The sequence below is a fragment of the Bubalus bubalis genome, chromosome 22 (genome assembly GCF_019923935.1).
Source record: "Bubalus bubalis isolate 160015118507 breed Murrah chromosome 22, NDDB_SH_1, whole genome shotgun sequence".
In the NCBI taxonomy this organism is placed as follows: Eukaryota; Metazoa; Chordata; class Mammalia; order Artiodactyla; family Bovidae; genus Bubalus; species Bubalus bubalis.
Window position 1 is genome coordinate 22165331 of NC_059178.1, and position 17203 is coordinate 22182533.

General features: G+C 42.6%; 1 protein-coding gene across 6 annotated transcripts in view; it reads right to left on the bottom strand.

Moving 5' to 3' along the window:
- The window catches only part of ARHGAP28 (Rho GTPase activating protein 28), a 141221-nt gene that overhangs the window by 46141 nt on the left and 77877 nt on the right, over window positions 1-17203 (bottom strand). For 4 of the 6 annotated variants that reach the window (XM_025273592.3, XM_025273591.3, XM_025273593.3 and 1 more), the window contains exons 2-4: window positions 16393-16595; window positions 10459-10676; window positions 2124-2216 (exon numbers count right to left, since the gene is read on the bottom strand). In XM_025273592.3, coding sequence (XP_025129377.1) covers window positions 2124-2216; window positions 10459-10676; window positions 16393-16595 — 514 coding nt within the window. The remainder of the gene's footprint in view (window positions 1-2123; window positions 2217-10458; window positions 10677-16392; window positions 16596-17203) is intronic. The other 2 variants (XM_044934745.2, XM_044934744.2) reach the window with 1 other exon arrangement.

Genomic DNA, 17203 nt, shown 5'->3' on the forward strand with positions numbered 1-17203 from the left:
CAACAAAGTACTCTCCTAACAGATGAACAATTGTTAAAAATTCCTGGAAAGTAAAAGATAATTTGCTTCATAATCATAGAGAAATTCTCAGCCCAAGAAGAGCATAAGACAGCACTGCTGGCAAGGAAAGGGCAAATCCACAAAAAACAGACAAATGAACAACCAAACTTAGACTGATAATTACACAGGACACGAGGCTCCAGGGTGACAGCTAGGAAAATTCAGTGTGAGGTGTTTCCTCAGTGAAGGGGCCAAAGACCTCCCGACAGCCCCCTTTACACTGAGCAGCAGACAGAAGCCAGGCATAAACCCGAGGAAAGCCTTCTGGATGCCGAGCGTTGGGACCATGATAGACCTCAATATCAGGTCACTCTGGACCTTCATGAAAGATATGAGTGGGAAAGTAAAAGGAAAACATGAATTTTATCTGAGAATGATGTCATCTGTTACTTTCCCTTTGACACTGAAGGTATGCACATGCATGTATTTATCTGTGTATGTTTACACGTCTACACATACACACATGCACAGACTCATCCATGTATGCTGTTAAAATAACGTCCCTTCACAGACTGTTCACACACCTTACTGACTTACAAAGGACCCAAAGTCAGCCCTCTTAGTCAATAAAGAGCTCTTTGGGAAAACATCTATATAATGGTAGAGAAAGCATACAGCAAAGACATGTCCTAAAAGTCACTAAGTAGGCAATCCAGCCAATCACCAAGGATCATCAGTGACTGGAGAAAAATCAACACTATAAAAAAGTTAGCCATGGAGAAAAACCAACATTTTGGGAAAAAAAGGAAGTATACAGATAATGATAAACTTTATGGGAGAAAGAGATAATCGAGGGAAGAGAAAAAGGCTTATGATGATGTAACAGTTTCAGAGAGATTTGAGAGATTACTTCAATCATCAGTCAGGACTACCTATAACAAGAAAGGGTAAATCAGTGCAAAAAGCAGGAGTTCTTCTGAATTACGAGGATGATTGCTGAGTTTAAAAATCAACAGGGACCCAATTATAACCACTCTTTACAAAAATTATAAATAGGTTTCCACAGGATGATGTGGACAAAATCTGCTACCATACAGAACAAATGGACAAAAAGACACGGGAAATGTGAGAGACAACTTAAAAGCTTTGTGAATTTAATGCGAGAAATGAAAAGAAGATAAGGGAAAATGGAGATAATCTGGAAGGGACAAGGGGCTGGTCTGTAAAGTGCGGACAGAGTGCCCCACATAAGACACACGTAAGGGCAAAGGAAACTGCAGAGAATCTAAACATCATCGTCACCATCATCTTCATCAGATCAAGAATGGTACACGTGCCACTCCTCGACCGACACCGAACCCCTCTCCCTTTGCTGGGGAGGAAAATAAAGGGCTAAGGAGAAGGAGACATAGAAGCATCAGAGAAGCAAGTCTCTCCCTGTAGATTTTTGCTGCCAGGAGGCCACGTGGAGACAGATGTCAGTAACCCATGTCCTTCTCAGGGTGAAGGGTGTACTCGGTAAGAGGATCCAGCCTCACGCCAGGAGGTACAGACCACAGCTTGAGAGTCTTCTCTTTTGCTAAAATAGCCTCAGTGGCAGTTCTGAACTCCAATCAGCACTCTGAAACTCTGTACTAACCTGGGCGAGGTGGGCTCTAGTGAAGCGCATTTACCTCCTGTGCAAGATTGTGTGTTTTTCCCCCTTACTGTGACACATTCCAGAGGCTGCAGTGCCGTGTCCCCATGACAGATTTACATTTAGAAAATAACTGAAATGTCAAAATATTTCTTACGGTAAGAATTAAATTAATTCTGAAGGATTCAAAGAAGGCAGTCTAAAATTTTCCACTGTGCACTCAGCAGAGAGGACAATGGCTCAGCTGACGGCCTCCCCCAGTCCTGACTCCCGGCAGCCGCAGCTGTGGTTGTTTTTCTCACTGTAGGTACAAGGAGGCCACGTCGTTGCTTGTGAGTTTAACTATTTAATTATTCATTCCTGAGTCTGAGACCCTTTTTTCTTTCTTGTTACAAGTTTGTTTGTTTGTTTTCCCCTTAAAATTTTCCAGGTTGCCTTGAAGTAACCACTTCTGACCTCCGGGCACTCGCACCCCTCTCTGTCTTACCAGCTGACCATTTCTGCAGGGGACCGTTGGCATCCTTTCTTCATCCGGGCTCACATCCAGAAGAGGAGCTGGGACACAGCAAAACTCATCTGGCTATTGAGAAAAAAAGAGTGCATTTTTACTCAGGCATGTTCTCCCAGGGGTCACTGTGCATTCAATCATGTGTTATGCATACAGTGTGCACGTTTATCCAGACATGGTGAGACACCCAGATATGACTGCCTGTGCACCCAGCACTGCATGTGGCCACTTGGCAGCCAGTCCTGGGACCTCACCACACACCAGGTGCAGCGAAAGACACTGGTCTCTGCGGAAGACACTGTAAATCAACCGCCGGCCCCAAACCCAGTTGCCTGTCTTCCTTAATAGGGTCTTATTTTTTTCTTCAGGAATGTTTGTGTACAATTAGAAAGTATTAATTTCCCAGGCTCTCTAGTAGCTAAGAGTGATGATATAACGTTTCCAGACCATGAGAGGTAACTGGAATTCTACCAAGTAAGATTTCTGGGAAATTGAAGTCAGAGACAGTCAGGAGGTACAAGTACCCGGAGCTGCCAGGAACATGGATGTGGTTGTCAGGAGTGGCCCTGCCCCCTTGGTAAGCAGAAGGATGAAGGCCATTCATGAAAGACACAATACAAAGACAGAAGGAAGCTGAATCTATGCTAAAGCAAAGGAACACCTTTCAGTTTCCTCATTTGTACTTGTATAACTCTTGGGTTTTCTATGCCATGCAGTCAAGCGTATATATGTGATATAATCATGTTTGTTTTTAAAAAAGGACTGTATGCCTATATTTATACAGTTAATTGTGAGTTAGTCCCACCTTTAACTGTTTATCAATTATGAAATTCAAAATAGATTCAGTTGACTATTTTGCTCAGTGAAATGTATTACTGGACGTAATATCTGATTCACAGCTTCTGAATATTAGAAAAATTCTGTTTGGGCTCATGATGAAATGGATTTGAGATCTTGAACTATGTATCCAAAGGCTGACTTTATATCTGTGATTTAGTGTATAAGAGTTCTACTAAAACAAGGCTTAAATAGTCTTTTAGAATAGAATTTCACTGAAAATTATATTTATTGACTAGTCAATTAAATCACAAAATTTTATTTGGGCCCATAGAAATACTCCTGTTTTTCCTTGCTTGTCCATATTTTCTAAATTTCCATTAAAGACTGTGTATTACTTTTATAATAAGGAAAAAAAACACATTTTTTGGAACAAACACATACTACTGAGAAATTGACATAAGAAACTTGGATCAAGATGACATATTCTCCTGCTCTTGCAAATTACTCAACATGTCAGAGATACTTTTCTCAAAGAGTAGATCTAGAAACCATGAAACATTTCCATTAGCAGAACAGAAATTGCTGGATGTTCCTGGAAGATAAAAAGCAAGCAAGAATGGTTTGATAAGGGTAGAGAAAAACCTGGGCCTGAAAAAAAAGGTACATGAGAAAAATGTGTGGAAGGTCAATGCTGATCGAGAAAAAGCACATCTCCAGGATGAAAATTTAATGAGCAGGAGGGCATCACCTAATTCAGAAGACAACAGCTGTTTAGGAGAAGAGCAAGCAGCAGCTAAATGTATTCAGGATTCAACTTAACTGTCCCCGTGGTGACAGACTGACCATCTTCTTCCACCTGCAACCACTCGGCCTGCCTCACTCCCCACCGTCTCTAAAGCTGGACCTCCAGCAGTAAGACTGGGTGGAGAGAAGAGGGAGGTGCGCAGGACGAAGGCCCCAGGCCACTCCCCTGACCCACCAGGAATGTGGTCATCTCTCTGCCTTTGCTGGAGTTAAATATTGAACAGTTTTACTGCACTTACATGCTATAGAAAAATAAGAAAAATAAGACTGTTCATAACACTTAAGCCCTAGTGGGAAAGTGCCCACGTTATACTTTCCTTCAGGGTCCAAGTGAAAGGAGAAGCACTGTTTCTATGTGGCTATAGTGAAAAGTTTTAGGAAACCTAGAAAGGCTAGTTATGCATTTTTCTTGAGTAGCTGGGGGATTCAAGAGAAGCTACAGACACTTCTATATTTTGCAGTTTGCCAGGGAAGACGAATTGGTGCTTTTGAACTCCGATGCTGCAGAAGACTCTTGAGAGTCCCTTGGACTGCATGATCAAACCAGTCAATCCTCAAGGAAATCAACCCTGAATATTCACTGGAAGGACTGATGCTGAAACTCCAATACTTTGGCCACCTGATGCGAACAGCCAACTCACTGGAAAAGACCCTGATGCTGCGAAAGGCTGAAGGCAAAAGGAGAAGGGGGCAGCAGAAGATGAGATGGTCAGATACCACAACCAACTCAAGGGACATGAATTGGAGCAAACTCTGGGAGACGGTGAAGGACAGGGGAGTCTCGCAAGCTGCAGTCCATGGGGTCACAAACAGACACGACTGAACAATAACAGCAAGGGAAAACAAAAAATCTTAGTCTGAAGTAGCCAGAAACAGAAATGGGGAAAGAATGCATGTAGGCCAAGTTCTTAGTACTCGCTCAAGATGATCTGGGCGATAATTGGAAAATGACGCTGGAAATTTAAACCCGAAGGGCACACCTTTCCTTTGATAGGCATCTAGTCCAGGACTTGTGTGTATGGAGCCTGGCCTCAAGTTGTAGGCATTGCCTGTACCCAGTTCCAGCTGAGGACAATCTCACCTTCCAGGGAGACACAGGTTTCAACCAGGCTGAAAGTTCAAACAGCACAGAACTCAGAATGCTATAACTCATTATACATGGCAGAAGATTCTAGAACTTATCTAGAACTTACATAGTTCTATGGCTTATAGCCATATGTGACAATTTAGGTTTAAATCAATTATGATTAAACAGTTAAATTTTTCATTCCTTACTTACACTAGCTACGTTTCAAGTGCTGATGCCACATGTGGCTGGGGCTATCACACTGGAGAGCATAGAAGTAGGTCATTTCCACTACTTTAGACAGTTCTAAGAGTTGGATAAAGAAGGCTGAGTGCCAAAGAACTGATGCTTTCAAACTGTGGTGCTGGAGAAGATTCTTGAGGTTTCCTTGGACAGCAAGGAGATCAAACCATTCAATCCTAAAGGAAATCAACCTTGAATATTCATTGGAAGGACTGATGCTGAAGCTCCAATACTTTGGCCACCTGATGCAAAGAGCTAACTCATTGGAAAAGACCCTGATGCCGGGAAAGACCTTGACGGCTGGAGCAAAAGGGGATGACAGAAGATGAGATGGTTGGATGGCCTCACCAACTCAATGGACATAAGTTTGAACAAACTCCAGGAGATAATGAAGGACAGGGAAGCCTGGTATGTTGCAGTCCATGGGGTTGCAAAGAGTTGGACGTGACTGAGAGACTCAACAACAACAACAAGACAGGTCTAAAGCCCAGGATTCTTCTGGGATGTTGTAAACACACAGGCAAAGCTTAACTGTAGACGTGAGCTGCTCTGGCAACACCCCACTCTGGTTAATGTATCTAAGAGAAGACCTGATTGACACACAACCTAAAGTAACTCAAATTAGAGACTGTTTTCATTTACGTCAGCTACCAAATATCCGTGCAGAAGGGCACCAGCTGTGACGGACTGCGCAGAAGCGTGTCCGAGAGGAGCTACCCCTCACCCAAGGTCAGGGGCGGCGGCTGAGAGTGCCTGGCTGCGACAGCGCAGGAACGGCTGAGAGGAGCTACCACACACCCGAGATCAGGGGCAGCGGCCGAGAGGAGCAACCCCACGCCCAAGGAGCGGTGGCTGCGTGGAGGGCAGAGAGGAGCTACTCCACGTTCAAGGTCAGGAGGGGCGGCGGTGAGGAGATACCCCTTGTCCAAGGTAAGGAGCAGCGGCTGCGCTTTGCTGGAGCAGCCGTGAAGAGATACCCCACGTCCAAGGTAAGAGAAACCCAAGTAAGACGGTAGGTGTTGTGAGAGAGCATCAAAGGGCAGACACACTGAAACCATAATCACAGAAAACTAGCCAATCTAATCATACAGACCACAGCCTTGTCTAACTCAATGAAACTAAGCCATGCCCGTGGAGCCACCCAAGACGGGTGGGTCATGGTGGAGAGGTCTGACAGAATGTGGTCCACTGGAGAAGGCAATGGCAAACCATTTCAGTATTCTTGCCTTGAGAACCCCATGAACACTATGAAAAGGCAAAATGATAGGATACTGAAAGGGAAACTCCCCAGGTCGGTAGGTGCCCAATATGCTACTGGAGATCAGTGGAGAGACAACTCCAGAAAGAATGAAGGGATGGAGCCAAAGCAAAAACAATACCCAGTTGTGGATAGAAGCAAGACTGGTGATAGAAGCAAGGTCTGACGCTGTAAAGAGCAATATTACATAGGAACCTGGAATGTTAGGTCCATGAATCAAGGCAAATTGCAAGTGGTCAAACAAGAGATGGTAAGAGTGAACGTCGACATTCTAGGAACCAGTGAACTCAAATGGACTGGAATGGGTGAATCTAACTGAGATGACCATTATATCTACTACTGTGGGCAGGAATCCCTTAGAAGAAATGGAGTAGCCATCATGGTCAACAAAAGAGTCTGAATGCAGTACTTGGATGCAATCTCAAAAATGACAGAATGATCTCTGTTCGTTTCCAAGACAAACCATTCAGTATCACAGTAATCCAAGTCTACGCCCCAATCAGTAATGCTGAATAAGCTGAAGTTGAACAGTTCTATGAAGACCTACAAGACCTTTTAGAACTAACACCCAAAAAAGATGTCCTTTTCATTATAGGGGACTGGAATGCAAAAGCCAGAAGTCAAGAAACACCTGGGGTAACAGGCAAATTTGGCCTTGGAATACGGAATGAAGCAGAGCAAAGACTAATAGAGTCTTTGCCAAGAGAACATACTGGTCATAGCAACACCCTCTTCCAACAACACAAGAGAAGACTCTACACTTGGACATCACCAGATGGTCAACATTGAAATTAGATTGACTATATTCTTTGCAGTCAAAGATGGAGAAGCTCTATACAGTCAACGAAAACAAGACCGGGAGATGACTGTGGCTCAGATCATGAACTCCTTATTGCCAAATTCAGACTTAAATTGAAGAAAGTAGGGAAAACCTCTAGACCATTCAGGTATGACCTAAATCAAATCCCTTATGATTATACAGTGGAAGTGAGAAATAGATTTAAGGGACTAGATCAAATAGAGTGCCTGATGAACTATGGACAGAGGTTCGTGACATTGTACAAGAGACAGGGATCAAGACCATCCCCATGGAAAAGAAATGCAAAAAAGCAAAACAGCTGTCTGGGGAGGCCTTACAAATAGCTGTGAAAAGAAGAGAAGCAAAAAGCAAAGGACAAAAGGAAAGATATAAGCATCTGAATGCAGAGTTCCAAAGAATAGCAAGGAGAGATAAGAAAGCCTTCCTCAGCAATCAATGCAAAGAAATAGAAGAAAACAACAGAATGGGAAAGACTAGAGATCTCTTCAAGAAAATTAGAGATACCAAGGGAACATTTCATGCAAAGATGGGCTCAATAAAGGACAGAAATGGTATGGACCTAACAGAAGCAGTAGATATTAAGAAGAGGTGGCAAGAATACACAGAAGAACTGTACAAAAAAGATCTTCACGACCAAGATAATCACAATGGTGTGATCACTCACCTAGAGCCAAACATCCTTGAATGTGAAGTCATGTGGGCCTTAGAAAGCATCACTACAAACAAAGCTAGTGGAGGTGATGGAATTCCAGTTGAGCTATTTCAAATCCTGAAAGATGATGCTGTGAAAGTGCTGCACTCAATATGCTAGCAAATTTGGAAAACTCAGTAGTGGCCACAGGACTGGAAAAGGTCAGTTTTCATTCCAATCCCAAAGAAAGGCAATGCCAAAGAATGCTCAAACTACCGCACAATTGCACTCATCTCACATGCTAGTAAAGTAATGCTCACAATTGTCCAAGCCAGGCTTCAGCAATACGTGGACCGCGAACTTCCAGATGTTCAAGCTGGTTTTAGAAAAGGCACAGGAACCAGAGATCAAATTGCCAACATCCACTGGATCATGGAAAAAGCAAGAGAGTTCCAGAAAAACATCTATTTCTGCTTTATTGACTATGCCAAAGCCTTTGACTGTGTGGATCACAATAAACTGTGGAAAATTCTGAAAGAGATGGGAATACCAGACCACCTGACCTGACTCTTGAGAAACCTGTATGCAGGTCAGAAAGCAACAATTAGAACTGGACATGGAACAACAGACTGGTTCCAAATAGGAAAAGGAGTAGGTCAAGGCTGTATATTGTCACCCTGCTTATTTAACTTAAGTGCAGAGTACATCATGAGAAATGCTGGGCTGGAAGAAGCACAAGCTGGAATCAAGATTGCTGGGAGAAATATCAATAACCTCAGATATGCAGATGACACCACCCTTATGGCAGAAAGTGAAGAGGAACTAAAAAGCCTCTTAATGAAAGTGAAAGAGGAGAGTGAAAAAGTTGGCTTAAAGCTCAACATTCAGAAAACGAAGATCATGGCATCCGGTCCCATCACTTCATGGCAAATAGATGGGGAAACAGTGGAAACAGTGTCAGACTTTATTTTTTGGGGCTCCAACATCACTGCACATGCTGATATCAGCCATGAAATTAAAAGACACTTACTCCTTGGAAGGAAACTTATGACCAACCTAGATAGCATATTCAAAAGCAAAGACATTACTTTGCCAACAAAGGTCTCTCTTAAGGCTATGGTTTTTCCAGTGGTCATGCATGGATGTGAGAGTTGGACTGTGAAGAAAGCTGAGTGCCGAAGAATTGATGGTTTTGAACTGTGGTGTTGGAGAAGACTCTTGAGAGTCCCTTGGACTACAAGGAGATCCAACCAGTCCATTCTGAAGGAGATCAGTCCTGGGTGTTCTTTGGAAGGACTGATGCTAAAGCTGAAACTCCAGTACTTTGGACACCTCAGGCAAAGAGTTGACTCATTGGAAAAGACTCTGATGCTGGGAGGGATTGGGGGCAGGAGGAGAAGGGGAAGACAGAGGATGAGATGGCTGGATGGCATTGCTGACTCGATGCACATGAGTTTGAGTGAACTCCAGGAGCTGGTAATGACCAGGGAGGCCTGGCGTGCTGTGATTCATGCAGTTGCAAAGAGTTGGACACGACTGAGTGACCGAACTGAACTGAACTGAACTGACCCAATATCCTTGAAGTTTTAATTTATGTCATTATTGATATCACAATTAAGCAGAAAAGAAACCTAAATCAAAGTGATTAACTAACTGGCTTTAGCCAACTTTATCTGTGCCTGCAGCAGAGTATCAAGTTCCCCTTTTCCTATATATGAGTCTTAGGTCCATGAATCCTATCTGCATAGAACCTGATATAATAATTGCACAGAGGGACTTCCCTAGTGGTCCAGGGGTTAAGAATCCACCTTCCAAAGCAGGGAAGCTGGGTTCGATCCCTGGGTGGGAAACTAAAATCCCACATACTGTGGGGCAATTAAGCCCATGAGCCGCAACTACTGAGTCCGTGTGCCTCAGCTAGAGAAAAAGGCCATGCATTGCAACTCAGAGTTACATGCTGTGACTCAGACCCAACACAGCCAAAAATAAATAACAAAGAAATATTTTAAAAAAAAAGAATTGCACAGAGGACGTATCCAATAATTATCTGTTTCATCAATGATGCAATAAATGGATGAATGAAGTAGATCAGAGCTAGCACTGAAACGACCGCAGAAATAGGAGGATGTGACTCACAGCCTTGCAAGTAAAACTGTGGCCAGGAACTGCCAAGGGTGAGGTGGAATTTCAACCAGCCATGGCTCAGAAAACAAGTGAGGCTCCCCTGATTTTTTTTGAATCATTCTCTGGCTCACTTGATTAAGGCTGTATCTCACTTTTTACCATTTTAATTTCTTTGAACATAAAGGGTACCCTAACCACTCTCCCATTCCCACCCCCAGTTAAAGCAAACCACCCAGACATGCTCATAAGACTTGGGCCCACTTCTTCAGGAGTGCATTGCCTGTCCACAGAGCTTCCAGTCAGCACTCAGATTTAAGTAAGGCTCCCTGGAACCCATCCACAAAGATGTGCTCCATTACCAAAGAAGTTATCCTCCAGCTTCAAAAGAAAGGAATAAATTTTGTGTGCAGGGAGCCTGCTGCATGGGGAATAAGAAATAGTCACTTAAGTTTATAAAATCTTGCATGGTGCTGTCTGCTTCAGTTTTCTCTTTTAAAGCTAGAGGGTGACTATGAACTTTCCTGATATTTTTTCCATATACTCCTCTGCTCCCCTAATCATACCTTTCGAGCCCTGTCCATTACTTACAGGAGATTCGCTGGCTCCAAAGATGTCTCTGACATCCCTGACAGATTGCTTGTTCTTTTTCCTCAAGGTTTGTGTGTAAGTATTGTATCTCTTCTTCACTGCAGCTGCCTGGGTTCGAGTCAAAGTAGAGAGCAAGGCTTTGCCATCTTCCTCCTCATCACCCGAGATCAGGGTTGATAAACCGACATCTTGCAACCACTCTGCTTCAAGTTCTCCTTCTGTAAAATGAAGTTGCCAAAAGAAGGTGAGAATATTCTGTGACTGGATGACTTGTATATCTGTATGTCTGTACACATCAGTGAGTAAGAAATATCAGTAAACAATATTAATAAGACCATCTTGGACCCTGAGAACATTATGCCAAATGAAGTAAGTGAGACTGAGAAAGACAAACACCAAACACCATATGATCTCATTACATGTGGAGTTTAAGAACAAAATGAAGCAAAAAGCCCAAGTGCATAAATGCGGAGAATAGACTGGTGTGCTTAGCAGAGGCAAGGGGTCGGGGTGGGCAAGATGAGTAAAGGTGGTCAAAAGGTACACACTTCCAGTTATAAAATAAGTAAGTCATGAGGATGTAATGCACAGCATGGTGACTTTATTTAATAACATTCTATTGCTTATTTGAAAATTGTTAGGAGAGTAGGACCTTGAAAGTTCTTACCACAAGAAAAACAATTTTGAACGATGTGTGACAATAGATATTAACTACACTTACTTTGGTGACTGTTTCACAACCGTATATGTATTCAAATATCTAATCATTATGTTGTATACCTGAAACTAATATAATGGGAATAGAATGCTATTGATAAAGAATGTCTATAAAAACTTAACAGTTACAACCATTTTTTGTGGTGAATATTGAACCCTTCACCTGAAAAACTGGGATCACAGCAAGGATATAAACTGTCATTACTTACTTTCATTCAACTTATATGGAGGCCTTACCGGTATGATACGGCAAGATTAAAAAAATAAAAACATAGAAGTCAGAAAGGAAAGAGTAAAACTGTCTCTATTCCCAAAAAAATCTCTTTGTTTATTTAGAAAATCCTAAGACATTTAGTAGTAGACAACTACTGGTAAGTGAATTTAGAAAGATAATGAAATATAAGGTCAGGTTACAAAAACCAATTGTACTTTTGCACAAGGAGCAAACAATAGAAAAATGAGAGAGGAGCGAGAACAAAAGAGAGACACCCATTTACAAGATCCCACAAGGACTTTCCTGGTGATCCTGTGGTTAAGAATCCACCTGCCAATGCAGGGGACACAGGTTTGATCCTTAATCTGAGACGATCCCACAAGCGGTGGAGCAACTAAGCCCGCGCACCCCAACTACTGAGCCTGTGCTCTAGAGCCCAGGAGCTCGAACCACTGAGCTCACGCACCCCAGAGCCTGTGCTCTGTCACAAGAGAAGCTGCTGCAACAAGAAAAGACCCCCAGTTACGGAAACCAGAGAAAGCCTATGCACAGCAATGATAATCCAGGGCAGCCAAAAATCAATCAATCAATACTTGCACTTTCAAAAAACAAAAGGTGAAAGATTTATATGATATTAAGAGAAACCAAAGTATAAGCAGAAATAAAATTGCTTCTACCAATAAAAAATAAATAAACAAAAATAAAAAACCCCACTAAGAATATGAATAAAAAAGCCACAGATGGTGAGAAAGTATTTGCAATACATATATTTGACAAAAGATGAATCCAGAATATATGATGAATTCATAGAAGGCAATAATAGAAAGATAATGTTTAAAAATAGTCAAAAGATTTTACAAAAGCCAGATATAGGAATGGAGGAGAATAAGCACTAGAAAAAGTGTTTGACATCATTCAGTTCAGTTCAGTCGCTCAGTTGTGTCTGACTCTTTGCGACCCCATGAATCGCAGCACGCCAGGCCTCCCTGTCCATCACCAACTCCCGGAGTTCACTCAGACTCACGTCCATCGAGTCAGTGATGCCATTTGGCCATCTCATCCTCTGTCGTCCCCTTAGTGAAATGTAATTACAACCACAGTGAGATACCTCCACATGTCGCTAGAACCATTCATGTCAACAAGTCTTAAAGCATCAAAATGTTCAAGGACTGAAGCAACTAGACTTGTCAGACACTGAAGGGAGGAATGTGAAACAGTACAGCTACATTGGAAAAAGAGTGGCAGTTTCTTATGTACATAATTACACATATTCTATGAAAAATGTATACATCCAAGAGAAATAATACATCTCCACCCAAAGACTTTCACAAAACTGTTCACAGCAGCCTTATTCACAATGGCCAAAGCTGTTAACAACCCACAAGTTCACTAACAGTTAAATGGACAGACAAATTGTGGCATATTCATACAACAGAATATTGCCATTATGGGTTGAACTGGGTCCCTGGAAGATACATGGAAGTTCTAACCACCAATTCGGGTGAATGTAAACTTCTTTGGAAATAGAGTCTTTGCAGGTGTAATGAGGATCTGAGATGAAATGAGGTCATACTGGAGTAGAGTGGGTCCTTTATCCGATATCTCTCTTTAGTTGCTCGGTCAACTCTTTGCGACCCCATGGGCTGTAGCCTGCCAAGCTCCTCTATCCATGGGATTCTCCAAGCAAGAATACCGGAGTGGGGAGCAATTCCCTTCTCCAGGGGATCTTCTCGACCCAAGGATCAAACCTGCATCTCCTGCATTGCAGGCAAATTCTTTACCATCTAAGCCCCAGGGAAGCCCTTATCTAATATAGCTAGTGTCTTTATAAGAAAAAGAGAAGAAACATGGTCAACAACACAGAGAATAGGCTATGTGACAACAGAGGCAGAATGGCATGTACTGTCGGCAAGCTAAGGAACAGCAAGGATTGCTGGGAACACCAGAAACTAGGAGAAAGACATGGAACAGGCTCGTCCCTACAATTTTCGGAGAGCGGAGGGCCCTGCTGACCCCTTGATGTTGGACTTCTAGTCTCCAGACCCCAAGAGAACAAATTTCTTTTGTTTTAAATCACCTAGCTTTGTGGTACTTTGTTACAGCAGGCCTTGGAGACTGATGCAAACTATCCCATGATAATAAGCAGTGAAACATTAATACACAGAAGGAATCTCAAAAATACAATATTTGGCAAAAGAAGCCAAACCCCAAACTGATCTATGCCGCAGAAACATCAGAACTGTAGTTGTCTCTGGCCAGGGACAGCAAGTCACGAGAATGATGAGACTGGGAAAAACCACGAGGAAATTTTCTGAGTTGACTGGAATGTTATTTCGATTAGTGTGCGGTTACAAGGTAGCATTTGTCAAACCTCATTGAACTGCACACTTAAGATCTGGGCATATGCTTCAAGAGACAAAATATTAGTAAAATAAAATTTACACTCTAGTTAGCTTTTTGTAGACGTTTCTGTTGGTAAACCTTGAAGATGTTTTTTGCATGCTCTAGGCTGGAGCAAATGAAAAAATATATATACTGAAGAAAGAACGAACCAGGTTTCTCACTCTTGGAGAAGGGAGTTATAAATACAGAGAAAGGGGAGACAACAACAAATTTTGTTGGATTGGAATCGGAAGTTATCAGTAAGAGCTCACGATTTTTAATACGGATAGCGAGCTAGCTGCTGCTGCTGCTGCTGCTGCAAAGTCATGTCAGTTGTGTCTGACTCTGTGTGTGACCCCATAGATGGCAGCCCACCAGGCTCCCCTGTCCCTGGGATTCTCCAGGCAAGAACACTGGAGTGGGTTTCCATTTCCTTCTCCGATGCATGAAAGTGAAAAGTGAAAGTGAAGTCGCTCAGTCGTGTCTGACTCCTAGGGACCCCATGGACTGCAGAGCACCAGGCTCCTCTGTCCATGGGAGAGTACTGGAGGCAAGAATACTGGAGTGGAGTGCCCTTACCTTCTACCAGCGAGCTAGCTAGTGAGATGGAATAAGTGGGGAACAAGAGGCACTTTTCTTTATGTGTCTTTCTGAATCTGAAAAGGCAAAACGTAAGGACATAAGCAAATGCATTAAAATAGCCTTCTCTGAAGGAGGATGGTTCCCTTAACTAGATTCTCATTAAATGTGTGGTGGGCTTTTTTATTTCTAATCTTAAGTGAACTATTCTAATTGTGGTAAACCCAAACTATTTTTCTTCAGATCTAAGAAGGATAGACTAGGAAAAAAGAACAATAAATTTTTTTAACATTTTAGTTTATCTTGATAGTTGTTTTGAGCTTAGTCACTGGCTAATGGAAACATTCATAGATAGCTACTTACTCAACTACCTTCAATTTTTCTTGCTTTTTTTTTCCTGTTTCTTTTGGCCACGCTGCAGGGCATTCAGGATCTTAGTTTCCCAACTAGGGATCAAACCCAAGACCCCTAAAGAGGAGTCTTGACCAGTGGACTACCAGGGAAGTCCCAAACTACCTTCAGTTTTTCTTACACATTTACTTGTGGATAGGTAGTACCTGAAGAAGATAACCCATGCTTTTTTTTAACTTTTTATTTTGTACTGTGAAAGTCACTTAGTTGTGTCTGACTCTTTGTGACCCCATGGACTATAGCCTGCCAGGCTCCTCTGTCTATAGAATTCTCCAGGCAAGAATATTGGAGTGGGTAGCCTATCCCTTTTCTAAGGGATCTTCCCAACACAGGGATCAAACCCAGGTCTCCCGCATAACAGGATTCTTTTCCAGCCGAGTCACCAGGGAAGCCAATTTTGTACTGGAATATAGCCAATTCGGAGAAGGCAATGGCACCCAACTCTAGCACTCTTGCCTGGAAAATCTCATGGATGGAGGAGCCTGGTGGGCTGCAGTCCATGGGGTCGCAAAGAGTCGGACACGACTGAGAGACTTCCCTTTCACTTTTCACTTTCCTGCATCGGATAAGGAAATGGCAACCCACTCCAGTGTTCTTGCCTGGAGAATCCCAGGGGCGGTGGAGCCTGGTGGGCTGCTGTCTATGGGGTCACACAAGAGTCGGACACAACTGAAGCAACTTAGCAGCAATAGCAGCAGCATAGCCAATTAACAATGTTGTAACAGTTTAAGGTAGATAGCGAAGGGACTCAGTCATGCACATCCATGTATTCATTCTTCCTCAAACCCCCCTCCCATCCAGGCTGCCACATAACATTGAGCAGAGTTCCCTGTGCTATAAAGTAGGTCCTCCTTGTCCCATGCTTTTAAGCTCAGGTGAGTAATTTTGCTCTTTTAGAAAATTTAGGGCAATAAAGATTGAGGGCAGGAGGAGAAGAGGGTAACAGAGGACAAGATGGTTGTGTGGCCTCATGGATTCAATGGACATGAGTTTGAGCAAATTCCAGGAGATAGGGAAGGACAGAGAAGCCTGGCATGCTGCAGTCCATGGGTCGCAAAGAGTCGGACATGACTAAGAGACTAAACAACAACAACAAATACTTTTTTGGTTCCTCAATCTTCTTGTTTAATTTCACTGGAAACTAGTATAACCGACCTATCTGACATGGCATTTATCTTGTGAAGTGCGGATTATCCATTCTCTAAATACATTAATACTAGTTAAGTGCTTCAAAGTCAAATATTTTTTTGCTCCAGAATTATGCTGGCAATTTTTTTTCTGTATCTTTCTTTGGTAATTAATAGTCAAGTATGCAGATGTAAAAACCTCAAAATTAGAATACTCAATCTGCTAGACGATCATGATTCTAATCCACAGCCAGGTACAGCCTCCCTAAATGGTGATATGTTAGGGATCAATCTGGATGGTTGACAGCCCCCCTTCAGGTTGTGTCACCTGCCGAGAAGCCACCCTGAGCCAGACCAGCAGATAGAAACCAGCGGGAGCAGGAAGCTGGTACGCCAAAGTCTATCGATTCACTAGTTAGGCTACTCATGGAATGACGTCTACCTGCCAACAGAACAAGAGAGCATGTAAAAGGCTGCACAGTGGGGACCAATCTGGCATCTCACCGTCCAGGGGCTTGGCCTCGGCAGGCGTCTGTTCCTCCTGAGCCCCCAGGCTGGTCTCTTTGATGCTTTCTATTTCCCGCCAGAAATCCTCCATGGAGGCACTGTCTACGGAGGCTTGAGAGTTGGAGCGGCTGAACGCCGGGGACTGAAGGGACTCATTGGAGAGCATCCTGTTGATTCTTCGGCAGCGAGGGATGGACTTTCTGAGGAAAGAAAAATATTAAATATCGGTCAATGGAAATCAGTGTTTCATGTTATGAATCACACAAAAGTTTGAAACTAATGGAGAGAAGGAGTTAGTGTGATGGAGAGAGGTTTGAGCGAGTAACCTCCAGTCAGGTGGCCCCATCCTTTCATCCTCTCTAATTCACAACGACTTTGTGGCCATGTGGGAATTATCACAAAAATACTTTCTATGACTTTTACACACATAAAGAAGTTGCTTATATTAATCAAAACACATATAGTAAAAGTTAGCTTCTATAAATGTCAGAAGAGTGGAAAAAAAAAAAAGCCGGCTGTGCTTGGAATCCTAGATTTCTCAATCACCTTTAGGAGAAATTTCCAGAATTTGATCACTGATTCTGAGACTGTACCTGACTAGAAGCAGTTCTAGGTTTACACTGAGTTAGCCAACTTATTTTCAAAACTCAGAGCATTTCAGAAAAATGTAAGATATCCACTTTTTTTATTCTGTGCTGTGTAAGAAAAATAATTTGAGGTAGTTTTGTTTGATAACTAGGTCATAAGAGTTCTTCACTGAGTTCTTTATAAGCTTGACAAGACAGACACATTCTAGTGATTGAAATGC